The sequence below is a fragment of the Bos javanicus genome, chromosome 5 (genome assembly GCF_032452875.1).
Source record: "Bos javanicus breed banteng chromosome 5, ARS-OSU_banteng_1.0, whole genome shotgun sequence".
NCBI lineage: Eukaryota > Metazoa > Chordata > Mammalia > Artiodactyla > Bovidae > Bos > Bos javanicus.
Window position 1 is genome coordinate 44,796,684 of NC_083872.1, and position 26,813 is coordinate 44,823,496.

General features: G+C 40.0%; 1 protein-coding gene and 1 long non-coding RNA gene across 2 annotated transcripts in view; both read left to right on the top strand.

Moving 5' to 3' along the window:
• LOC133247560 (uncharacterized) overlaps window positions 1–26,813 on the top strand; it is a 229,048-nt gene that overhangs the window by 197,941 nt on the left and 4,294 nt on the right. The window lies entirely within an intron of this gene.
• On the top strand, window positions 15,772–21,329 carry LOC133247555 (lysozyme C, intestinal isozyme-like). The gene is given in 4 exon segments (XM_061416515.1): window positions 15,772–15,954; window positions 17,170–17,334; window positions 19,230–19,305; window positions 20,455–21,329. Coding segments are annotated over 4 exon segments (444 nt in total). The 5' UTR covers window positions 15,772–15,818; the 3' UTR covers window positions 20,522–21,329.

The window sequence follows — 26,813 nt, forward strand, 5'->3', positions numbered from 1 at the left end:
TTGGAATCTGTGGGAAATGGAAGTACAAGCTTGATGTCAGAGTGCTCTATCAGATCTCCTTTTATTGTTGCTGTTCACTTAGCATTCCATTCAAGTGATTATTCTAAGTTACACACAAGGAGAGGCCTACCTGTGTTTTTGTTTATTCCTTTTTTTTTCATGTGAGAAACTGACAGGGCAGATAATCAAACCATGTGTTCATTGTGCTCATTGTTACTAAGGTAATTCCCTGGGTCCACCAGAAAAATAGCTTCAGGGAGAAGTCACAGTTCCCAGGAGCCACCAAATACTTGCAAAGGCTGGAGTTTTACTTCCTCATCAAGAATGAGCCTCTCTAAAGAAACATGGGAAGCTAAGTATGCAAACTCTTGAAAGTATACACTGTCTGGAATGAATCACTACTAGCTGAGTTAAGAAAACAGCTTTGACTATGAATGGGGGGAGAAATGCAGCCAGAGGGTGGTGGTGGAGATGGTGCTGGAAAGGAGTGGAAAGGTTAAATATCTGTCAGGGGAAATGTATTGTCACACGAGTGTATGCTCCTCGGTTCTTTGTCTCGTCACAACAAAGATTTGGAGTGACGGACATTAAAGCCCCCTCGGCGTGTCACAGCTCTCAGGTCTTGGATAGACCGTGTTATAGCTCTCAGGTCTCGAAAGGACCATGTTATAGCTTTTAGACAAATCAGTGTTAAACAACTTTATTTTATATAGAAGATAGCAGGAAAATCCATCTTTAAGGCGTGTGGGCACGTCGATCCAAAGACGAAAAAAGAAGAGCACCCCAGCGCGCAGAAGAGAGAGAGAGAGAGAGAGCTAGCTTTGGCTCCTCTTTTTATATGTTTGTGTCTCCCTGGGCCTGTCCTATGTAAACTGAGCCAGCCAGGAGTGTTGATTGTTTTACCTGAGGTCCTCACTCCGGTCCTCAGACCTTCTTTTGTTCTATTTTCGCGGGCTTTTTCTTTCTTTGTCTTTTAGCCACCGCCATTTTGGACTCCTTTTCCTTATTCTACCTACCGAACAGTATTAATTCCATCTGCAGGGTTTTGTGGTTTTTAAATTTTTGTTGCTTTTTTGGTTTTGGTTTCATTTTGGCTTGTTTTTTTTTTTTTTGGCAGATCTTTATTTATTTATTTTTTTCTAATTTTATTTTATTTTTAAACTTTACATAATTGTATTAGTTTTGCCAAATATCAAAATGAATCCGCCACAGGTATACATGTGTTCCCCATCCCGAACCCTCCTCCCTCCTCCTGCCCCATACCATCCCTCTGGGCCGTCCAGCACCAGCCCCAAGCATCCAGCATCATGCATCGAACCTGGACTGGCAACTCGTTTCCTACATGATATTTTACATGTTTCATTGCCATTCTCCTAAATCTTCCCACCCTCTCCTCTCCCACAGAGTCCATAAGACTGTTCTATACATCAGTGTCTTTTTGCTGTCTCGTATACAGGGTTATTGTTACCATCTTTCTAAATTCCATATATATGCGTTAGTATACTGTATTTATGTTTTTCCTTCTGGCTTACTTCACTCTGCATAATAGGCTCCAGTTTCATCCACCTCATTAGAACTGATTCAAATGTATTCTTTTTAATGGCTGAGTAATACTCCATTGTGTATATGTACCACAGCTTTCTTATCCATTCATCTGCTGATGGACATCTAGAAGGTTGCTTCCATGTCTTGGCTATTATAAACAGTGCTGCGATGAACATTGGGGTACACGTGTCTCTTTCCTTCTGGTTTCCTCAGTGTGTATGCCCAGCAGTGGGATTGCTGGATCATAAGGTAGTTCTATTTCCAGTTTTTTAAGGAATCTCCACACTGTCCTCCATAGTGGCTGTACTAGTTTGCATTCCCACCAACAGTGTAAGAGGGTTCCCTTTTCTCCACACCCTCTCCAGCATTTATTATTTGTAGACTTTTGATCGCAGCCATTCTGACTGGTGTGAAATGGTACCTCATAGTGGTTTTGATTTGCATTTCTCTGATAATGAGTGATGTTGAGCATCTTTTCATGTGTTTGTTAGCCATCTGTATGTCTTCTTTGGAGAAATGTCTATTTAGTTCTTTGGCCCATTTTTTGATTGGGTCGTTTATTTTTCTGGAGTTGAGCTGTAGGAGTTGCTTGTATATTTTTGAGATTAGTTGTTTGTCGGTTGCTTCATTTGCTATTATTTTCTCCCATTCTGAAGGCTGTCTTTTCACCTTGCTAATAGTTTCCTTTGATGTGCAGAAGCTTTTAAGGTTAATTAGGTCCCATTTGTTTATTTTTGCTTTTATTTCCAATATTCTGGGAGGTGGGCTGTAGAGGATCCTGCTGTGATGTATGTCAGAGAGTGTTTTGCCTATGTTCTCCTCTAGGAGTTTTATAGTTTCAGGTCTTACGTTTAGATCTTTAATCCATTTTGAGTTTATTTTTGTGTATGGTGTTAGAAAGTGGTCCAGTTTCATTCTTTTACAAGTGGTTGACAAGATTTCCCAGCACCACTTGTTAAAGAGATTGTCTTTAATCCATTGTATATTCTTGCCTCCTTTGTCGAAAATAAGGTGTCCATATGTGCGTGGATTTATCTCTGGGCTTTCTATTTTATTCCATTGATCAATATTTCTGTCTTTGTGCCAGTACCATACTGTCTTGATAACTGTGGCTTTGTAGTAGAGCCTGAAGTCAGGCAGGTTGATTCCTCCAATTCCATTCTTCTTTCTCAAGATCGCTTTGGCTATTCGAGGTTTTTTGTATTTCCATACAAATTGTGAAATTATTTGTTCTAGCTCTGTGAAGAATACTGTTGGTAGCTTGATAGGGATTGCATTGAATCTATAAATTGCTTTGGGTAGTATACTCATTTTCACTATATTGATTCTTCCAATCCATGAACATGGTATATTTCTCCATCTATTAGTGTCCTCTTTGATTCCTTTCACCAGTGTTTTATAGTTTTCTATATATAGGTCTTTAGTTTCTTTAGGTAGATATATTCCTAAGTATTTTATTCTTTCCGTTGCAATGGTGAATGGAATTGTTTCCTTAATTTCTCTTTCTGTTTTCTCATTATTAGTGTATAGGAATGCAAGGGATTTCTGTGTGTTGATTTTATATCCTGCAACTTTACTATAGTCATTGATTATTTCTAGTAATTTTCTGGTGGAATCTTTAGGGTTTTCTATGTAGAGGATCATGTCATCTTGGCAGATCTTTTAATTCTACAAGATGAGAATGTCCAGGTAGAGGACAGACTTTCTGATCTTAGTTTCCAAAGTCACTTTTTACTCACTTGGTGCCTGTTGAACTCTGAAAGTTCCTCTTCCACTTTGTGAACCAACAGGAACTTCCTTGTTGTGGAGTGATTAACACTCCACAATCCCACTGCATGGAGCCCAGGTTTGAGCTTTGGTCAGAGAACTAGATCCCAAAGATGCAACTGAAGAAAAAAAATATCCCAAGTGTTGCAACTAAAGATCCCACATGCCCCAGTGAAGATCAAAGATCCCAAGGGCTACAACAAAGACCCAGCGTGGGATAAATAAACAAACAAAACAGCAACAACAGGAAAGAAAACCAAGCTCAGAGATATGGAGAACAGATGGATAGTTGCCAGAAGTGGGGGAAGGCGGTGGGCAGTGGGAGAAAAGGTGAAGAAGGTCCAAAAGTACTAACTTCCAGTTACAAAACAAGTCATGGGAATATGAAGTACAGCACAGTGACTATAGTTACTCTATTGCACATTTAAATTTGTTTAAAGTACATGTTTAACATCATCACAGGAAAAAAAAAAAAATGTTTGTAACTAACTTTGGCAATGTGTGACTAATATAATGACCAAACCTGGTTTACCAAGAGAAACTGGGACAAACCTTTTGCCAAAACCTGTCCAATTGCAGGTACCTGGACAGGGCAAAGCTGCCCAGTGGTAGAGGCTAAATTTGTCTGCAGCCTCTCTCTGTCCCTGATACATGACTCATTGGTGCATTCAGTCCCCTGGTTTATGAGTACTCATCATAGACTAATGACAATTGCTTTTTTTATTTACTTTAAATTTTAAGAAACTCTAATTGATCAACAAACTTGTATCCCAGGTCTAACTAAAATCCAGTTAGCCATGGTGGGGGCACAGGGTAACATATACATAGAACTATCATCAAAAAGGCAAGAGAGTTCCAGAAAAACATCTATTTCTGCTTTATTGACTACGCCAAAGCCTTTGACTATGTGGATCACAATAAACTGTGGAAAATTCTGAAAGAGATGGGAATACAAGACCACCTGACCTGCCTCTTAAGAAATCTGTATGCAGGTCAGGAAGCAACAGTTAGAACTGGACATGGAACAACAGACTGGTTCCAAATAGGAAAAGGAGTATGTCAAGGCTGTATATTGTCACCCTGCTTATTTAACTTATATGCAGAGTACATCATGAGAAACGCTGGAATGAAGCACAAGCTGGAATCGAGATGGCTGGGAGAAATATCAATAACCTCAGATATGCAGATGACACCACCCTTCTGGCAGAAAGCATAGAACTAAAGAGCTTCTTGATGAAAGTGAAAGAGGAGAGTGAAACAGTTGGGTTAAAACTCAACATTCAGAAAACTAAGATTATGGCTTCTAGTCCCATCACTTCATGGCAAATTGATGGGGAAACAGTGGAAACAGTGTCAGACTTTATATTTTTGTGGCTCCAAAATCAGTGCAGATGGCGACTGAAGCCATGAAATTAAAAGACACTTGCTCTTTGGAAGAAAAGCTATGACTAACCTAGACAGCATATTAAGAAGCAGAGACATTACTTTGCCAACAAACGTCCTCCAGTAATCATGTATGGATGTGAGAGTTAGACTATAAAGAAAGCTGAGGGCCAAAGAATTGATGCTTTGAACTGTGGGGTTGGAGAAGATCCTTGAGAGTCCCTTGAACTGCAAGGAGATCCAACCAGTCCATGCTAAAGGAAATCAGTCCTGAATATTCAATGGAAGGACTGATGCTGAAGCTGAAACTCCAATACTTTGGCCACCTGATTGGAAGAACGGACTCCTTTGTAAAGATCCTGATGTTGGGAAAGATTGAAGGCAGGAGGAGAAGGGGAGGGCAGAAGACGAGATGGTTGGATGGCATCATTGACTCAGTGGACATGAATTTGAGTAGACTCCAGGACTTGGTGATGGACAGGGAGGCCTGGCGTGCTGCAGTCCATAGGTTCGCAAAGAGTCGGACACGACTGAGCAACTGAACTGAACTGAATCCTTTCCAGGGCTAAGTGAGGCAGGATAGGGAGTCTCTTTGCAGGTTGGCCATTACTCTCAGTGTGGAAGTAATTTTTTTAAAGAGAGAGAATGGTGCACATGGATATATCCCTTCAGTCTATGAAATACTCTGCAAAGCTCTAAGATTTACAGTTAATATTTGAAAAAACATGGGGTGCCTATTAAAGTAGCAGATTCTCAGGGCTTAATATCAACTTTGGTGGGGGGTATAGAAAACTCTTCTTTTTAAAAGTCAGTACCTCCAGTAGTTCTGCAGGTGGTCCATAAAGAAATAGAGTAATTACCTCTGTTTTGTCTTAAAATAAGATCTAACAGATCTTAAACACCACCCTTTCCCAACTATGAGCTTCATAACAACTTATCCCCCAAGAACTACAGTGCCTCTGCTTGGCTTGCCTCGCTTGCAAAACAACAGAAATTTGAAAAGCAAGCCAGGGGTGGAGGGTGGCACGAAGATGACACAGGCATGACACAAGGGACAGGAACACCATTCCCGGCCTCACCCACACCCTGCATGCTAGCTCCCTGTCTTCCTTGAAGCACTTACCCTTCCCAAACACACAAACGCCTGCAGAAAATTTATCCGGAAAAAGGCAATGAGGCTTGGGCTTTTCTGAAGGATGCCAGTCAAGTTCCTGGATTTCTAAGCCTGCCGTGTAAATTCTCAGACAAACATCTTTCATTGTTGCTGTTGTTATAGTCACTAAGTCATGTCTGACTCTTTCTTTTATTTTTTTTTCCAATTTTTATTTTTTATTTATTATTATTTTTTATTTTTAAACTTTACAAAATTGTATTAGTTTTGCCAAATATCAAAATGAATCTGCCACAGGTATACATGTGTTCCCCATCCTGAACCCTCCTCCCTCCTCCCTCCCCATACCATCCCTCTGCGTCGTCCCAGTGCACTAGCCCCAAGCATCCAGTATCATGCATTGAACCTGGACTGGCAACTCGTTTCATACATGATATTTTACATGTTTCAATGCCATTCTCCCAAATCTTACCACCTTCTCCCTCTCCCCCAGAGTCCATAAGACTGTTCTATACATCAGTGTCTCTTTTGCTGTCTCGTACACAGGGTTATTGTTACCATCTTTCTAAATTCCATATATATGCGTTAGTATACTGTATTGGTGTTTTTCTTTCTGGCTTACTTCACTCTGTATAATAGGCTCCAGTTTCATCCACCTCATTAGAACTGCTTCAAATGTATTCTTTTTAATGGCTGAGTAATACTCCATTGTGTATATGTACCACAGCTTCCTTATCCATTCATCTGCTGATGGACATCTGATCCAGCAATCCCACTGCTGGGCATACACACTGAGGAAACCAGAAGGGAAAGAGACACGTGTACCCCAATGTTCATTGCAGCACTGTTTATAATAGCCAGGACATGGAAGCAACCCAGATGTCTGACTCTTTCGTGACCCCATGACCAGGCTCCTCTGTCTGTGGGATTTCCCACTCAAGAACACTGGAGTGGGCTGCCATTTCCTTCTCCAGGCAATCTTCCTGACCCAGGGATCGAACCTGCATCTCCTGCATTGGCAGGCTAATTCTTTACCACTGAGCCAAAAGAGAAGCCTCCATTTTTTATTAAGCCTCCATCATCTAATGACATGCTCAGTTTTACCTATAAGGCATGGACTTAGAACATTTTCCTTGAGAGATCACACATGCAAGAAAAAGATTTGAATTTAAGGTATCACCTCCCCGCCCATAATTCAAGGATTTTAACTTGTGGCATGGAGAAGGCAATGGCACCCCACTCCAGTACTCTTGCCTGGAAAATCCCATGAATGGAGGAGCCTGGTAGGCTGCAGTCCGTGGGGTCGCTAAGAGTCGGACATGACTGAGCGACTTCACTTTGACTTTTCACTTTCATGCATTGGAGAAGGAAATGGCAACCCACTCCAGTGTTCTTGCCTGGAGAATCCCAGGGACGGGGAAGCCTGTTGGGCTGCGGTCTATGGGCTCGCACAGAGTCGGACACGACTGAAGCGACTTAGCAGCAGTAGCAGCAGCAACTTGTGGCAAGACACCTCAGGGTGCTGCTCCAGAATGACTAGAACTTAAACAAATTTTCTCACTTGAAAATCAGAACGTTCTCTCAAGCAGAACTTGAAAGAAAAGGAACTGCACAGGGTTTAATTAATCTCTTGCATCCACACAGGGTGGCTAAGGCGAGGAGAGGGTGCACACACCAGGCAACAAGCAGACCTGTGGCTGCTGAAGACAGAGGAGCAGTCATGGTAAGCCTCGTTGCTTACAAAGATCAAAACCAACTCTCCTGGATAAAGGGACTCTCTGCCAGACACAAAGCCAAAACCCAACTTCTTATGAAGTTTACAGAATCCTGATGTTTTCTGTGTGCAAACTTTTAAAAATGGAATTCTCACCATTCTCAGAAAGTAAAAGAGAAGATTTCAGAGTTCAACAGCCACCAAGTGAGTAACAAGTAACTTTGGAAACTATCACTAAGATCAGAGGGTCTGTCTTCTGCTTGGTCATTCTCACCTTGTAGAATTAAAGAGAAAGATCTGCCAAAAAAACAAACCAAAATGACACCAAAACCTGAAAAACCCTCCAAAACACCCAAACCAATAAAAATTAAAAACCAAAAGACTCTGCAGATAGAATTAATACATTTGCCCTAACAGTTATTTATCCTGCCCATCCCTTTCCAGCACCATCTCCACCACCTCCTGTCCCTGTTTCTCCCCCCATCCTTATACAAAGCTGTTTTCTTAACAAAGCACCTCATTAAGCAAGTAGTGATTCACACCAGGCAAATGTATACTTTCAAGAATTTGCATACTTAGTTTCCTGCATTTCTTTGGAGAGGCTCATTCTTGATGAGGAAGTAAAACTCCAGCCTTTGCAAGTATTTGGTGGCTCCTGGGAACTGTGACTTCTCCCTGAAGCTATTTTTCTGGTGGAGCCAGGGAATTACCCTAGTATCAATGAGCACAATGAGCACAAGGTTTGATTATCTGCCCTGTCAGCTTCTTGCATGCAAGAGAACCTATAAACAAAAACACAGGTAGGCCTCTCCTTCTATGTGCCTTAGTATGACCCTTAAATGGAATGCTAAGTGAACAGCAACAACAAAAGGATGATACAGCACTCTGATATCAAGCCTGTCCTTCCATTTCCCACAGATCCCAACTCTACTAACTGGCCTGCTTTCAGATCAACTTTCTGTTAGAGGCGCTCTGATGGGCCTTTAATAGGTATTTTACTGAAGTGTTGGGTAGAGCTTACAGGAAAAGCAGGTGGGCAGGCAGGGGGGCCTTTTACTCACTCCCAGAGGGGCTGTGGCAAACTGCTGGGCTTCAGTGAATTTCTGTTTCCTCATCTGTAAAATGCCAATATTGACAATACCTTTTTCAAGGGGAGTTAAGGGAATTAATACATATTAAGCTTTTTAGAATAATGCCTGGGACATGGTATGCACTGTGTCTGAATTTGCTATTACAGTACAGAAGGTCTGCCCACTTCAACATGGCTTATGGTTTTTCAACTTTACAATGGTGTGGAAGTGGTATGCATTTGTTGCAGGAAGGGGGACCCCTTCCAGGGCCCGAAACAGGGCTTTTTTCTAACACTCGGAAATGAATTGTCTGAGGAGACACATGTGCTGACAAAGCAAGAGATTTTATTGGGAAAGGGCACCTGGGTGGAGAGCAGTAGGGTAAGTGAACCCAGGAGAACAGCTCTGCCGCGTGGCTCACAGTCTTGGGTTTAATGGTGATGGGATTAGTTTCTGGATGGTCTTTGGCCAATCATTCTAATTCAGAGTCTTTCTTGGTGGAGCACGTATCGCTCAGCCAAGATGGATGCTAGCGAGAGGGATTCTGGGAAGTGGATGGACACGCGGTGTCTCCTTTCAACCTTTCCCAAACTCTTCTGGTTGGTGGTGGCTTATTAGTTCTGTATTCCTTATCAGGTTCTCCTGTCATAAAACAACTCATGCAGATGGTTACTATGGTGCCTGGCCAGGGAGGGTGGTTTCAATCACTGTGCTTCCCCTAACACATTCAGTAGAAAATATACTTGGAGTTTGAAATGTGATCTTTTCCCAGGCTAGTGTTACCTTTTGTTTACAAGGGTAAATAACCAATATACTTAAAACAATTCTGTACCCAGACAACCATTCTGTCTTCTACTTTCAAGAGCATATTCAATATTGCATGACATATTCAACACTTAATTCTAAAACAGACTTTGTGTCAGATGATTTTGCCTGACTGTAGGCTAATGAATGTATCCCAGGGAGGTTTAAGGTATGCTAGGCAAAACTCTGATGTTTGGTAGGTTAGGGGTATAGAATGCATTTTTGACTTATGTTATTTCTGACTTATGATGGGTTATCAGAATGTAACCCCACAGTAAGTCAAGGAAGACCTGTTAATAGATTCCCCCTTTTTTCAATAACCCAGAACTCCTAATTAAGATCACTTGACAGAGTCCCAGAACACTGAAAATTCTTGAGAACTAATCCTGAAACATAAGAATATTCATTTAAGCAATTATCAACTGGTAGCAAATTTCTAGGGCAGGAAGCTAACTCCCTTTTAGAGATAAAAATTTCAAAACATTACCACTGAAACTTGAGATGAACTTATATAAGAATATTTATATTGTTTGTATTCCCCCGAATTCAGATGTTGACATCCTAAAACCCCAAAGATGATATATTAGGAGATGAGACCTTTGAGCAGTTCTCAGATCATAAAGGTGGAGCCTTCACAAATGGGATTAGTGTTCTCATAAAACAGACCCCACAGAGACCCTTCTACCATGTGAGGAACAGCAAGAAGGTCCTGGCTGCAAACCAGGAAGAGAACCTGTAGAAGAATCCACAGTGCCAGTGCCTTGACCTTGGACATTCCAGCCTCCAGAACTGTGAGAAATAAACTTCTATGGTTTGTAAATTAAAGCAAAAAGAATAGCTATATTCTTATAATTATTATAAAAGAAGAGCTGGATCTAAATGGTGTTTCTGGCAGATGGAACAAATTAAGTTTACCCATTCAGATGGCTGAAGCATTTTACCAGTATTTCTGGAAATGTACTTTTAAGATTTTTACTTGTCTTTAATAAATAATCTTATGGAGACTGTGAACAAAATCTAGGGCCAAGAGAGCTTATGGAAATACCAAATAGCAATTTATTTATTTTTTAATAAAATCTCTCTCTCTCTTTTTTTTCCCAGTCCCATGTTTGCTTTAGTCAGCATTTATCTCTTTGGATGCTTACACTTTAAAGATATGGTAAGGTCAGCATTTCCAAGAGACTGAGAAAGAATTGTAGGTTTTATCTAAGAAGGAACTCAGGGGCATATTTGCCTATTAACAGAAATCTAGGATAAGTACTATAATGTTTTTCTTTTCTTTGGTGGTAGGATAATATAGCTCGATAATTTTTATTTGGTAGTGCCAGCCCCAAATATGGGGGGGGGTCTGGACCTGATGGGGTCTGCTTACAGAGTAAGGGAAAATCTATCAAGCCTTTCTGTATATTCTCTGGACCTTTGTCAAAGCTATTTCCTGGCTATCAATATTTACATAAGTTTTATACCTACTTGAGTACCATTTGCAATCTTGAAGTTTTTCTCTGATATTCCCCTCCTAATCTTGTTAAGGAAGTGTTTTAGTTTTTCTCACACTAGCCAAGGTATTCTATATATACTTCTCTCTTTTCTTTCTTTCTCTCTCCTCTCTTTCTTCAATCTGATCTTCCTATAGGTATCAAGAGGACATTTGTTTAAGATTGTTGTTGCTGCTCACTCAGTTGTGTCCAGCTCTTTGTGACCCCATGGCTGGAGCACAGCAGGCTTCCCTGTCCTTCACCATCTCCCAGAGCTTGCTCAAACTCATGTTCATTGAGTCAATGATGCCATCCCACCCTCTCATTCTCTGTCACCCTCTTCTCCTCCTGCCCTCAATCTTTCCCAGCATCAGGGTCTTTTCCAGTAAGCCCACACTTTGCATCAGGTGGCCAAATTATTGAAACTTCAGCTTCAGCATCAGTCCTTCCAGTGAATATTCAGGGTTGATTTCCTTTAGGATCAACTGGTTTGATCTCCTTACAGTCCAAGGGACTCTCAAGAATCTTCTCTAGCACAACAGTTTGAAAGCATCAATTCTTTGGTCCTCAGCCTTCAGACGGATGGTCCAACTCTCACATCCATACATGACCACTGGAAAAACCATAGCTCTCACTGGATGGACCTTTGTTGACAAAGTAATGTCTCTGCTTTTGAACTTGCTGTCTAGGTTTATCATAGCTTTTTTTCCCAAGGAACAAGCGTCTTTTAATTTCATGACTGCACTCACTGTCCACAGTAATTTTGGAGCTCAAGAAAATAAAGTCTGTCACTGTTTCCATTTTTTTCCGCATCCACTTGCCAGGAAGTGATGGGACCAGATGCCATGATCTTAGTTTTTAAAATTTTGAGTTTTAAGTCAGCTTTTCACTCTCCTCTTTCACCTTCATCAAGAGGCTCTTTAGTTACTCTTTGCTTTCCGCCATTAGGGTGGTGTCATCTGCGTATCTGAGGTTATTGATATTTCTCCCAGCAATCTGGATTCCATCTTGTACTTCATCCAGTCCAGAATTTCACATGATGTGTTCTGCATAGAGGGCTTCCCAGGTGGCGCTAGTGGTAAAGAACCCGCCTGCCAATGCAGAAAACATAGAGAAGCAGGTTTGATCCCTGGGTTAGGAAGATTCCCTAGATGAGGGCATAGCAACCCACTCCAGTATTTTTGCCTGGAGAATCCCCATGGATAGGGGAGTCTGGTGGGCTACAGTCCACAGGGTTGCAAAGAGCTGGACACTAGTGAAGTGACTTATCATGCAGGCACACATGCACTCTGTGTAGAAGTGAAGTAAGCAGTGTGACAATATACAACCTTGATGAACTCCTTTCCCAATGTTGAACCTGTCCAGATTAGAGCTCTTTGAAAAATCCTTTTATCAGTCTTCCCTGGTAGCTCAGTGGTAAAGAATCCACCTGCCAGTGCAGTATACACGGGTTCAATCCCTGATATAGGATGATCCCACATGCCCCAGAGCAACCAAGCCTGTGCACCACAATGCCTGAGCCTGTTCTCTCGAGGCTGGGACCTGCATTACTGAGCCCATGAATCCCAACTACTGAAGCCCATGTGCCCTAGAGCCTGTGGTCCAAAACAAGAGAAGCCACTACAATGAGAACGAGAAGCCCACACACTAGAGAGTAGCACCCTCTCTGCACAACTAGAGAAAAGCTCGTGCAGCAATGAAGACCCGGGACAGCCAAAAATAAAATAACTTAGTTGTAAAAAGTCCTTTTAGGTACTTCCCTGGTGGTCCAGTAGTTAGGAATCCTCCTGCCAATGCAAGGGACATGGGTTTGATCCCTGATTGGGAAAATTCCACATGCTGAGGGGCAACTAAGCCTTTGCACCACAACTATTGAGGGTACACTTTGCAACAACTGAACCCAGGGGTCTGGAGCCCATGCTTGGTAACAAGAGAAGCCACTACAATGAGATGCTCACTCCCTACATCTAGAGAGCAGCCCCTGCTTGCAGCAACCGGAGAAAGCCTGCATGCAGCAACGAAGACCCAGTTCAGCCATAAATAGATAAAAATTTAAAAATCCTTTTAGGTATAAAACTACAAATCTTCAGTATATGTATTTCAGTTCTGACTTCAAACCAGTGAGTCTTTTTATGACTTAAAACCAATATTAGTGGGAATGCAAACTAGTACAGCCACTATGGAGAATAGTGTGGAGATTCCTTAAAAAACTGGAAATAGAACTGTCATATGACCCAGCAATCCCACTGCTGGGCATACAAACCAAGGAAACCAGAACTGAAAGAGACATATGTACCCCAATGTTCATCACAGCACTGTTTACAATAGCCAGGACATGGAAGCAACCTAGATGCCCATCGGCAGGTGAATGGATAAGAAAGCTGTGGTACATATATACAGTGGAATATTATTCAGTCAATAAAAAGAATGCATTTGGATCAGTTCTAATGAGGTGGATGAAACTGGAGCCTATTATACAGAGTGAAGTAAGCCAGAAAGAAAAATACTAATATTAACACATATATATGGAATTTAGAAAGATGGTAATGATGACCCTATATGTGAGACAGCAAAAGAGACACAGATGTAAAGAACAGTCTTTTGGACTCTGTGGGAGAAGGTGAGGGTGGGATGATTTTAGAGGGTAGCACTGAAACGTGTATATTATCATATGTGAAGCGGATCGCCAGTCCAGGTTCGATGCATGAGACAGGGTGCTCAGGACTGGTGCACTGTGATGACCCTGGGGGATGGGATGGGGAGGGAGGTGGGAGAGGGGTCTGGATGGGGAACACACGTGCACCCGTGGCTGATTCATGTTGATGTTAACCACTACAATATTGTAAAGTAATTAGCCTCCAATTAAAATAAATAAATTAAAAAAAAAAATATTAGGGCTTACCCATGGACATGAGAGGTGTCCCCTAAGAAATGTAGCCCTCTCAAGATGCAGAGCCTCTCCAGAGAAAGCCTAAGACAGCAAAGACCTTCCATGTCACAGGTAGCAAAGAAACCTCTATCTCCCACCAAGTGACACCTTAAATCACTGGCCTCCTAACCTGTGTTACCAGAAGATGATACTACTAAGAGAGTTTTCCCCTCAAAACCAGGCAACAAAGGTAGAGGCCATTATGGCCTCTTATGGACTTGGATACTTTATTCAAACTCCCCTAAAGGCTGGCATGGTTGGACAAAGAGAGTGTTGCCTGTCACTTCATGTCTCAGGCTCCCAGCTGGCTGGCTAGCTGCTGATGCAAGCCTGACAGACAACCTGCACCCCCCAGTGGCAGGACCCAGAGGGAGTATTCTCACTGGTGACAAAGCCAAGTTCTCAATACATAAAACAAATGGAGATTCTCATCTCATGGCTTTTCATTCTTCTGACAAATGACAGCGACAAAGGAAAGCATGACTCCTTCAGGAAGGCTAAGAATCAATAACCATAGGTGTTGATTACCAAAACCAAATTCACAAGAGTCCCAATTCAAGATCAATTTTCACAAATGTTTTTCTTCTGCCAGTGTGAATTCACAAAGGGACAAGGAAAAACTGTTATCTTCCTCTTTTGACTGTGCACTACAGACAGAGAGCTGGGAGACTGACGGTAAAAATTCTCAGGCCTGTTGTCAGTTATCCCATATCTCAACTGCAGTCTCCAGGGAGAGTGGAGTGTTCCAACCTTTCACTGTCTCATCACTAGAAACTGTAGAGGAGGAAACTTTTGTTTCATTTTACCTTATTAAGTTTTTGGCTGGGGTTCTGTGCAAAAGATTAACAAGAGAAAAGTAAACAAATATATTAACATGTAGATCTCATATATACTTATGAGAAATGTTAGCGGGAGTAACTTAAAAACATGGTTAGAACTTGGACTTACAGATTATCTTGACCAAAGAACAATATACTTTTAAAGTAGCAACAAGACAGAGGAAACCAGTGCTAGGCTTCAAGGTTGGCAAATTGTGGAACAATAAATACATTAGAAACTGATGGAAGATACTAGCTACTCAGTAAAGGTTATTTTGTTGAATCCTCTGTTGCTGTCTTGGGGCTGATAAGTGTCAATAATCACCAAGGTTGTTGGTGATTAATATCTGCACAAATTTATGCTTTGCTTTCAGGAAAACAGGAGGAGGGCAGAGAATTTTTCTTGGATCTGTTTCTTCTCAGTTGTCTTCAGCTCAAAATAATCCTTGTGCTAAAGGGGAAGATTTTTAGGTGGCATATTCTGTTATCTTTCTGTAGACTTTACTGTTAAGTTCTTTTGCATTATATGTTCTAACATGGAAATGTGAAATAAGACATTGTCAGAAAGGAGTTAGGAATATTGTTCACATGAGCTTATTTATTATAGTAAAACACTGATTCATAAAATAAGAATTTGTAATAGACACCAAAAAAGTTGGCAGAGGAATCTGGTTGAGCAACATGGTGTGGTGCTACATACCTGTCAGAACACCAGAGAGCATGTCATGTTGTTTTGTGTATATAATACATAAATGTATATAATAAATATATACATATATAAAAATGTATATAATACAATTTTAAGGAAAAAGATGAAGACAATATAATGAAAGCATATAAAACAACACCATGCAAGTGAATGTTAATCAAGATGGGAACTCATTTTCAGTTGTGTAAAATGTTCATTCAGGGTTTTTTGTTTTCCTTTATAGTTGCTCAAATTCAATAGTGCTAATCCCAGTTCTTCCTGAGCAGTATATTTCATTATTTTCTTGCAATTAACTCTTAGGACATCAGAATATCCCTCTGCAAACATACAGAACAAAACTTTTAGTGTCAGTGAAGTAATAAAACGTCCCTGCTTTCCACATGTCTCCAAGGGTGGAGCCCCCAAACTGATCAGAGAAGAGGGAACTGAAAAGATGTTAAATACCAAGTCCAGCTCACCCTGGTCAGCCTGGAGGTCTGGCTTCTCAGTCAACATGAAGGCTGTCCTTATTCTGGGGCTTCTCCTCCTTTCTGTCACTGTCCAGGGCAAGAAATTTGAGAGGTGTGAGCTTGCCAGAACTCTGAGAAGATATGGACTGGATGGCTATAAGGGAGTCAGCCTGGCAAATTGTAAGTTAACTCTTCTTCATCCTTTCAAACAGTTAGCCAGGTGTGGAACAGACACTAACAGAGGAAGAAGAAAGAGACTTTGAGTGAATGGGCCTTTTTATTTCTTGGCAGGTTTGCACATTTACAATGGTTAAAAACATCAAAGTTTCCTTTAGAATCAGATGTACCAGGTGAAGGAATGAGTCATGGGAGGGTCAAATTCTATACCATTCTAAGCATGCCAGATTCCCATATACTCCTCTAGTGCCACTAAATTTGCCAGCTGGCACATGAAGGCTGACTCTAAGATATATTTCAGAAGCTGGGATAGGTCTGTCAAGCCCTTGGTGTTTGACTCTACTCATTTCCAGTTTGGAACTCGTGTTCTGCAAGCCTAAGTAGGCAGTGTTGCTTTTTTTTTTTTTTCATTTTTAATCCCCCTACCATGATGTTGAGCTTTTAAACAAAGTTTTTTAAAACTTACATTGAACTCTTAAAACAGGGACAGTAGGAACCTAATTCCCTCAATCAATATCTACATAAGGATCCCTGAAATGCAGCATGAAAATATATCTTATTGTTTTAACTCTCCATTAATTAATTTTCATTTTCTTCCACAGAATTAAAGATGTACCTTAAGGAAAAGTGGCTGTGTACTTTAGTCCATATTTGTCAACGTCCTCACTGTATTTTTCAGATTGAATTCATATATTTCCCCTCCATAAGTTATTTTTGAACGAATGAGCAACTGGCTGGCTGGCTGGATGACATAGTCTTTCCTATTCTATGATTCTTGTTGTCTGGATTCTATTTTGATACCCAAATTCACCTTTAGGTATCATAAGAAATTTTCTTTCTCCTAGAAAATCCTTACTTTTTCTAATAAAGGTATTTTCCCATTAGCATATACATCTGCTGCTAATGACTCACCAACTCTTGCTTTTTCCACTCTAGGCTCAATCTTACCTAGGGATGGGAGCACGGGAAGGGTAATAGTAATAGAAGACACAGCTATTTTAATATTTTTGCAATATGTTATCTTATTTCATTAGTATTTTCAAATGATTGGCTAACAAAAGAATTCTCTTAAGGGCCCTCAACACCAAGTGTTAAAATATTTACAAGTAAAATATATCTTTATGCTTCTGAAACAAATCATTAGTAAAATAGAATTGTGCTATGAAATATAAGGCATATGATGTTGCTGTTTATTACTAAAAATACATTTTTTTTCAGGAATGTGTTTGACCTATGGAGAAAGCCGTTATAACACACGAGTTACAAACTACAATCCTGGAAGCAAAAGCACTGATTATGGGATATTTCAGATCAACAGCAAATGGTGGTGTAATGATGGCAAAACCCCAAAAGCAGTTAACGGCTGTGGTGTATCCTGCAGTGGTAAGACAAGATACTGTTGAGTGATGGCACAGGTCCCATTTGGTGGTACCTATAAGAAGAGAGATTTAGTACAAATGAAAAGGTCTTGAAGAGTTCATGAGGGACCTAGAAAAACTCCATCTTAACTTCTAGAAATGCTTTATTATCTACCTAAGTCCTTAAGTAAGAAATTAAACAGCTGGTATCATAAAAGGTTGCTGTTTGTTAACATACAAAAATTTTTGGAATGATCTATCACTTTATTATAACTGGACTTGTTGATGCTTTGTAAAGAGCAATGCTATTCCTCCTACTTACCTTGTTTGGGAAAGGTTTAGGGATAATCAGGTTTATGTGTGTGTGTTTTAAATATATACTCCTTTGTTGGAAAATGAAAGAACTTTTGATTATGAAATATTTTAAATATGTGAACAATTTGAAACATTAGTATATCAACATAAATGTGTACTTTAACAGTATAATATGTGCTTTAGCAGTTGTTAACATTTTGTCATGTTTACTGCTTTTATGTATATATTATCCAGTTGGTGGTTTTTTGCTGAGTGATTTTCAAGTGAATTAGAAACATTATTACTTTCCATTTCTAAATTCTTTACTGTGCATCTCTAAAAACTACACTTCATATTTAATCACTATCATTCTAACAATTTAATATATGGATTTGTTTAATCAGAATGAAACAAATATTCTATTGAGTTCCTTTTCAAATTGAGATAACATATGCAATATTTAGGGCTTGCCAGGTGAGGCTAGTAGTAAAGAACCTGCCTGCCAGCGCAGGAGACGTAAGAGACACGGGATTGATCCCTGGGTTGGGAAGATCCTCTGGAGGAGGCCATGGCAGCCCACTCCAGTATTCTTGCCTGAGAGAACCCCAACGGACAGAGGAGCCTGAGGGGCTACAGTCCATGGGGTCTCACAGAGTCGGACACGACTGAAGCTACTTAGCAAATATGTATTTGCTACATATTTATTTACATACAATATTTATTGAATAAAATATTGAGAAGTATTGCATACAATATTTATTGCATACAATATTATTGCATAAAATATTGAGAAGTATTGCAAATTTGATATTGTTTAATTTTTAATATTAAAATTCCTAATAAAGAAGATTAGTTTCTGGATATTCTTTTGTATTCAGTTAATTGTTAGGGTTTAAAAATTATTTTTTATTATATAATAATCTGTGGTCATTGAATAAAAATTCTTACTACCCAGAGATTTATGACCACTGGTAACTTTTGGTATCCACATCTTCTTTCAGGATATATATCACTCATGTACATGAATATAAAGCTGTATCATGCACATTTGTACCCACAAACATGTAAGCAATGTGCTTCAACAAAAATGAAACTGAACTATATTTACCAGCTTACAATTCGCTCTTTACTGTAAAAAATAATTTTTTAACAAATATTAATCTTTATTATTTTTTCTGGATGAATAGAATTCTACTATATAAATATTCTAAAATTTATCAATCCAGCTCTTGTATTAACATATATATCTTGGGTACATATCTTATTATTTTTTTGGGAATAAATTTCCACTAGTAGAATTGCTGAGCAAAAAACTGCTAGACCAGGTTCTTCTGTTTGTTTTTGTTTGGTTTTCACAGTGTCCAGTGAAAAGAGAACCTTCTATCATATTTGTTAATAGTTCCAGAGCTTCCAATGACTTTGGCAAATGAGAAACAAAATGCTTTATTTCATGCCAAGTGAGATGGAATGGAGAGAGTTTCTCCCAATATTCACAGATAAAGGGACTCTTAAAAAAATAATTTTAGTTGTTCTTTCCTCAGCCTAAGAGAATAAAGCTGGCTGAACCTAAAATTTACATGAAATTCCTGTGAGCACTGTCCTCATTTCTCACCACTTCTTTTTCAGCTATGCTGAAAGATGACATCACTCAAGCTGTAGCATGTGCAAAGACGATTGTCAGTCGGCAAGGCATTACAGCATGGTATGTTATTTCTTTGTTTTCCGTCCAGTGTTGTTGAGATATAACTGACACACAGCACTTCGTAAGTTTAAGGTGTACAGTATAAATGATTTACGTACACCCCAAAATGATTGTCACAGTAAGTTTAGTGAACACCCGTGATCTCAATGGATAAAAAGTTAAAGAAACAGAAGAAAAAGTTTTGTGTGTGTAATGAAAAGCTTAGGATTTACACTCTGATCTATTCACTATATTATCATGTCGTACATTACATCCCTAGTGTTTGTTTATCTTATACCTGGAAGTCTGTAGTACTTTCCACTGCTTTCATCCAATTCCCCACCCCTCACGCCACCCACAATAGCCACCTCTAGTAACCATAAATCTCACCTCTTTTTCTATGAGCTGGTTTGTTTGTGTTTGAAGTATAAACTTCAAACTGCAACACTAAGTAAGTTCCTTTTACAGAGCAAGGCATGCGTTAGGCTTTAAAAGGGAGACCTGCAGTCTTCCCTAGTAGTTTAGATTCTGTGCTTTCAGTTCAGGAGGTGGGGGTCTGGTACCTGGTTGGGGAACCTAAGATACCAGAGGCCATGTGGTGCGGTTTAAAAAAAAAAGGGTCGGGGGGAGTTTTACCCTACTGTTTTACAGTAGTTTTACCCTACTATTATGAGACAAGTGAGGGAATATTCTCAAAGACCAAGGTATGCTACTGAGAACTGAAAATCTAAAAAATTAGATTTATGCTCAACAGTGTATTACATAGAAATAATCTACTTTAACCGATTCAGAATCTAATTCTTTTATTCCTCAATTTATTTTAAGGGCTTCTAGAGTTTTTAAGTTTCTACATACTCTACCAATTCTTGTCATATCTTGAAATTAATTTCGAAAGTAAGTAAATTTGGAACACGCTTTGCAGTTGTGTTGTGGACTACACAAGACTCAATATTTGTGTTCAGCATTCTGTGCTCTAGTGAAGGCTTGGGAGAGATGTAAACTCCTTGGTATACATGTCTCCAGTTAATAAATAGCAATACTTGGATCGATCTGTAGCCTGTATTTCATATATTGATAAACAATTTTGTTCTCCCAAAGGATCTGAAATATGTATAACACGATGAAGATATGTTTTAACCTTATTACCATGTATTTCATCTTTCTCTACAGGGTGGCGTGGAAAAACAAGTGTCGAAACCGAGATGTCAGCAGTTATATTCAGGGTTGCAAACTGTAACTCTGTTGTTTTCTTTCTTCTGCTCATTTGTCTCTTTTTCATATTAAGAAGTAATAGTTGAGTAAAATGTTATACTACCACTCTTTCAAACAAATAATGCTTTTACAGAAGCAGGAGCATGTGGTCTTTCTTCTAAGAGGCTTGATGTTTACCTCATATGCTAATTGTTTGATATTACTACAACATTTTTCAGGTTCTTAACAGAACTAATGCTGGTGAATATTTGTCTAAAACCTTAGTTAGCAAATGTATCTCTAGTACATTAAGTTCTTAATCAAAGAAATAACCCAGACTTAATTTTGAATGATACAAGTATTCCCCAATATTTAACACAAATATTACAAAAGAATATCTTTAAGTGAATTGATCTTGGGCAAAGTCCCACTGTGTAGGCATGTGAATTTTCATCTGTCCAGCCAAAAGGAGATGAATTTGACAGTTAGTCAAATGACTAACTATGAAAACAGCCTGAATTAAGAATTTTGTTTTCATACAATGTGGCCTTTGATTTAAATGTTTTTGTAGAAATGTTGCATTTACATAGCTTTAAAAATAAACTCACAATTTATACATCAACTTATTTTAGCCTTTGTAAAGAACTCATTATGCATCTTGCTGATTCTGGAACATAAAGAAGGATTAGACAAGCTAATGCTTTTCCTTAATTTTATTAACTTAGATTCACACTTTATGACAAATTCAGAGGTAGATGAGCTTGCAAGCATTGAATTAATTGCTATTAAATAGATGTGAAATTATGCAAACTGTAAAAAAATACAAACGTTTTCATTAAAAGCTTTGCAATTCATACCTTGTCTTTATTTGTTAAGAGCCATGTAATGTCTCTGAAGAAATACATATGTATATATTTGGGGAAAAAAATGATCTGACACTTAGTATTTCCTACATCTTCACCTGTAAAGAAACAGCTGGGTGTTGCTGCAAGAAATCCATAAGCATGCTGAGAGATCTCACTTAATATTTTAAATTAAAAATTTTTTTGGTGGTGCCACACAGCTTCTGGGACCTTAGTTCCCCAGCCAGGGCTTGAATTCGCACCCTAAACAGTGAAAGCACGGAGTCCTAATCATGGGGCCACCAAGGAATTCCCCTCACCTTAAATTCATAAACATAAATCTCAAATGGGCACTCAAATCTGCTTGGTCATCATAGTCACTTCTCTGCAGTTCTTCTGTATTGGTGTCCCCACTCTTTAAAATGCTGTCACTATTTGCTTCTCCTCTCATTTCAAAGTCCTAACATACGTGCCCAACTACTGGGCTTCAACACACTCTGCTCTCAGTAGATGACCTGGCTTCACGTTACACTGACAGAACAGAAGCAACTCAGAAAATTCTCCCTTCATCCCCACCATAATAGAGCTCACATCTTTCCCTGGGCCCATCCCCACTTCGTTCCCATTTATCACTATGATGAAGGGCGTCTGCTCCTCCCAGTGGCAGTGTCTCAATATGCAGTCTTCATCACAGCCCTCTCCCTACTCCAGTTTAGGCTGAGGGTTTCCTGCATCCTGAGTTTCTCCTTCATTGCTGGATCATCTCCATCACTGTACAGACTGCCCTGGTAAACTTGCTTCTTACAAAGAACTCTCTGTGAGCTCTACATAACCCTCCAACTGCAACATTTTTTATTTTCTTTAACAGCAACACTTCTGGGATGTTATCTATATTCACCCACTCCACATCCTCACCTCCGTTTCTCTTTGTGACTCTTCTCAATCTGACTGCTGTCCTTACTCAGCTGAAAACTGCTCCAGCCTGACCTTCCAGGACACCTTGAGACCAGTTCTACTGATCACCCGATTTCTGTTCATCCTACTTGATCTCTCCGCAGCATTTGACAGACTGAACCACTTCCTACTTTTAAAAACTTTTTCTTCCTCAGCTTCTCCTCATTTACATCCTGCTTCATTGATGCTTCCTTCTCAGCCATTCTGGCTATTTCTCTACTGACTGATATTTAAGGGTTAGAGTGCCCTAGGGCTCAAGCCTGTTATCATTTGATAGACATACTTTATTTATTCATTTATTTGTCTCTTCTAGCTGAAGTATAACATTAAAAATGAGTTTTTCTAACTTTTTGAAGACACTGAAATAATGTCAATTTTCCCCAAAATCTGCAAGTACATTACAGTCTTATATGTTTTCTGAACACTTTGAGAATATACTGCCAAAATGGTGCCCAGTGGCTCTGATCCTTCAGTGTGTAACTCCTCAAAATATCATCCAAATCAGGAGGTGAACACTGACAAATTAGGACCACTTAATCATCAGATCCTATGCAATTTCATCAGTTGTCCCAAAAGATTTTCTTAATTAAAAAAATCAAGTGTTTTAGTCGGTGTTATGTTTCTCAGTTTCTTTCAGTCTAGATCCCTTTTTCATCTTTTGCATGACTTTATGACTTTAACCCTTTTGAAGACCTCAACCACCTATGGTGTAAAATGGCGTACGGCTTCTCTGATATTCTGTGGAGTAGATTAGGTTATGCACCTTTGGCAGGGATACCATAGAAGTGATTTTGTGTTCTTCCCATTGCATCCTTACAGGTGACATGCAGTTTTGAAATGTTCTATTACTGATGATGTACACATTGATCATTTGATCAAGGTGATGTCTGCAAGTCACCTCCACTGTGACGTATTTGGGACATGGTGAGGTACTTTGAGAAATTTTGTTCCTAATCAAAATTTCGATTTTTATATTCACTTATTATATCAGTATGGGTTTCCCCAGTGGCTCAATGGTAAAGAATTCTCCTGCCAATACAGGAGACACATGAGACATGGGTTCGATCTCTGGGTCAAGATGAACCCTGGTAAAGGAAATGGCTACCTGCCAGTATAATCCCACAGACAGAGGAGCCTGAAGGGCTACAGTCCATGGGGTCACAGAGTCGGACACGACTAAGTGCACATGCAGGCATGACACATTATATCAGGATGGGCCCTTGGCTTCCTACTTTATTCCAATTATAATGAGTCATAATCCATTCAGTTCAGTTCAGTTCATCTGTTCAGTCATGTCAACTCTTTGCTACCCCATAAACCACAGCACAGCAGGCCTCCCTGTCCTTCACGAACTTCCGGAGTCTACCCAAACTCATGTCCATTGAGTTGGTGATGTCATCCAGCCATCTCATCCTCTGTCGTGCCCTTCTCCTCCTGCCCTCAATCTTTCCCAGAATCAGGGTCTTTCCCAATGAGTCAGCTCTTCACATCAGGTGGCCAAAGTATTGGAGTCTCAGCTTCAGCATCAGTCCTTCCAATGAACACCCAGGACCGATCTCCTTTAGGTGGACTGGTTGGACCTCCTTGCAGTCCAAGGGACTCTCAAGAGTCTTCTCCAACACCACAGTTCAAAAGCATCAATTCTTTGGCATTCAGCTTTCTTCACAGTCCAACTCTCACATCCATACATGACTACTGGAAAAACAACAGCCTTGACTAGATGGACCTTTGTTGGCAAAGGAATGTCTCTGCTTTTCAATATGCTGTCTAGGTTGGTCATAACTTTCCTTCCAAGGAGCAAGCGTCTTTTAATTTCATTGCTGCAATCGCCATCTGCAGTGACTTTGGAGCCCAGAAAAGTAAAGTCAGCCACTGTTTCCATTGTTTCCCCATCTATTTGCCATGAAGTGATAGGACCGGATGCCATGATCTTAGTTTACTGAATGTTGAGTTTTAAGCCAATTTCTTCACTTTCCTCTTTCACTTTCATCAAGAGGCTCTTTAGTTCCTCTTCACTTTCTGCCATAACAGTGGTGTTATCTGCATATCTGAGGTTTTTGATATTTCTCCCGGCAATCTTGATTCCAGCTTGTGCTTCCTCCAGCCCAGCGTTTCTCATGATGTACTCTGCATATAAGTTAAATAAGTAGGGTGACAATATACAACCTTGATGTACTCCTTTTCCTATTTAGAACCAGTCTGTTGTTCCATGTCCAGTTCTAACTGTTGCTTCCTGACCTGCATACAGGTTTCTCAAGATGCAGGTCAGGTGGTCTGGTATTCCCATCTCTTTCAGAATTTTCCACAGTTTATTGTGATTCACACAGTCAAAGGCTTTGGCATAGTCAATAAGGCAGAAATAGATGTTTTTCTGGAACTCTCTTGCTTTTTTGATGATCCAGTAGATGTTGGCATTTTGATCTCTGGTTCCTCTGCCTTTTCTAAAACCAGCTTGAACATCTGGAAGTTCACAGTTCATGTATTGCTGAAGCCTGGCTTGGAGAATTTTGAGCATTACTTTACTAGCGTGTGAGATGAGTGCAACTGTGCAGTAGTTTGAGCATTCTTTGGCATTGCCTTTCTTTGGGATTGGAGTGAAAACTGACCTTTTCCAGTCCTGTGGCCTCTGCTGAGTTTTCCAAATTTGCTGGCATATTGAGTGCAGCACTTTCACAACATCATCTTTTAAGATTTGAAATAGTTCAACTGGAATTCCATCACCTCCACTATCTGCTATAATCCATTGCTGTTGTTTATTTTGATGTTCTCATTGTCCCTGGTTTGGCCAGGAGAGTCTCTGAAAGCTAACTTCTGTGTCATTGTCTGCCAGTGCAGGAAACATAGGGTTTGATCCCTGATCTAGAAAGGTTCCATTTGCTGCAACTAAGCCCATGCACCACAACTACTGAACCTGGGCTCTAGAGCCCAGCACCTGCAACTACGGAAGCCCATACACCCCAGAGCCAGTGCTCCACAACAAGAGAAGCCACCACAGTGAGAAGCCTGAGCACAACAGCTAGAGAATAGCCCCTGCTTGTTGCAATTGGAGAAAAACCCTAAGAGCGACAAAGACTAGCACAGCCCAAAATAAATATATAAAAATTAAAAATATATACATATTAAAAGGCAAAGACAAAAATAAAATTGGAGACATGTAGAGATGGGCTCAATAAAGGACAGAAATTGTATGGACCTAACAAAAGCAGAAGATATTAAGAAGAGGTGGCAAAAATACACAGAAGCACTGGACAAAAAGATCTTCACGACCCAGATAGTCACGATGGTGTGATCACTCACCTAGAGCCAGACATCCTGGAATGTGAAGTCAAGTGGGCCTTAGGAAGCATCACTACAAACAAAGCTAGTGAAACAGTAAATCCATCTGCCACTTCCCTTAATTCCTTAGCTTCTTGGCAGGATTTGACACGCTATCTATGCCTTCTCTTATGAAATATAGTCTCTTTTTTCTCCTATCTTTCTGGCAGCTGATTTCCAGATAGTTCAGTCGCACTGTCCTCTGTTTCTGTGGTGCTTACTGGATTGAAACACTTAAGTTATATACTAATTATTTGTGAACTCCATGAGGCCAATAATTGTATCTTATACACTTTAATGTTCTTAAGCCCTATGAAATGTTTCTAGTCATCTATGTTTGTTGAATAGTGAATAAATGGAAAAGTTAAGAAGACTCAAGGCTCTTTTCCCAAAAGTGGTTGAAATCAGTGAGGTCTGTTGAGGTACTCTGTCATACTGAAATGGAGCAGGACCCAGGATATAAGCTGCCACAATTCTGAGAACTGGCCTCAAGGAAACGGAAACAAATCAACCCTAGAGCTGAAGATTCACTGTACCTAAAACCACATGACAGTGGTCAGACTAGCACATGATCAATTTCACTGTGCTGATCATACTGACAGTCCACTGACATGAACAGGGCACAAGGATGACCCTGGTCAGAGCTGTTAAATCAATACTGGGTTCGATCTCTGGGTCATCCCCTGGAGAAGGAAATGGCCTTGCCTTCCCATGGACTGAGGAGCCTGGTGGGCTACAGTCCCTAGTCGGACACGAATTGGCCTAGTGATCCAACTCAGACAATACAGGATGGGGGTGGGAAAGTAGTCTGTGCTTTCGAAGTCAGGGGGGGGGGGGGCTGCAGCACCAGCTGAGCAGACAGCCACAACCTTGCATTTACAGCCTCAAAAGCCTATACAATGAAACAGCAGACAGCCAAAACACTAAAATTCCTCACTATTGAGATTCAAGGTTCTGACATAATTGGATGAACTTGCTTGGCCACATATATTACAATGCAAACTGTCTCCAATGAATGGACCCAGCACAGCTTCAGCCAAATTCCACTAGATAATAATTCTACTTTTTTCATAAGTAAGTTAGACTAAACTCTGAACTAAATATGCAAGTGCATAGTATGATTATGTCAAGGATAGCTGTTATCCCATTGAGTGCTTGGGAACTCTACTGCCAGTAATCCAGTCTAGATATCACTGACTGTGATCCTGATGGTAGAAACTGCAATTC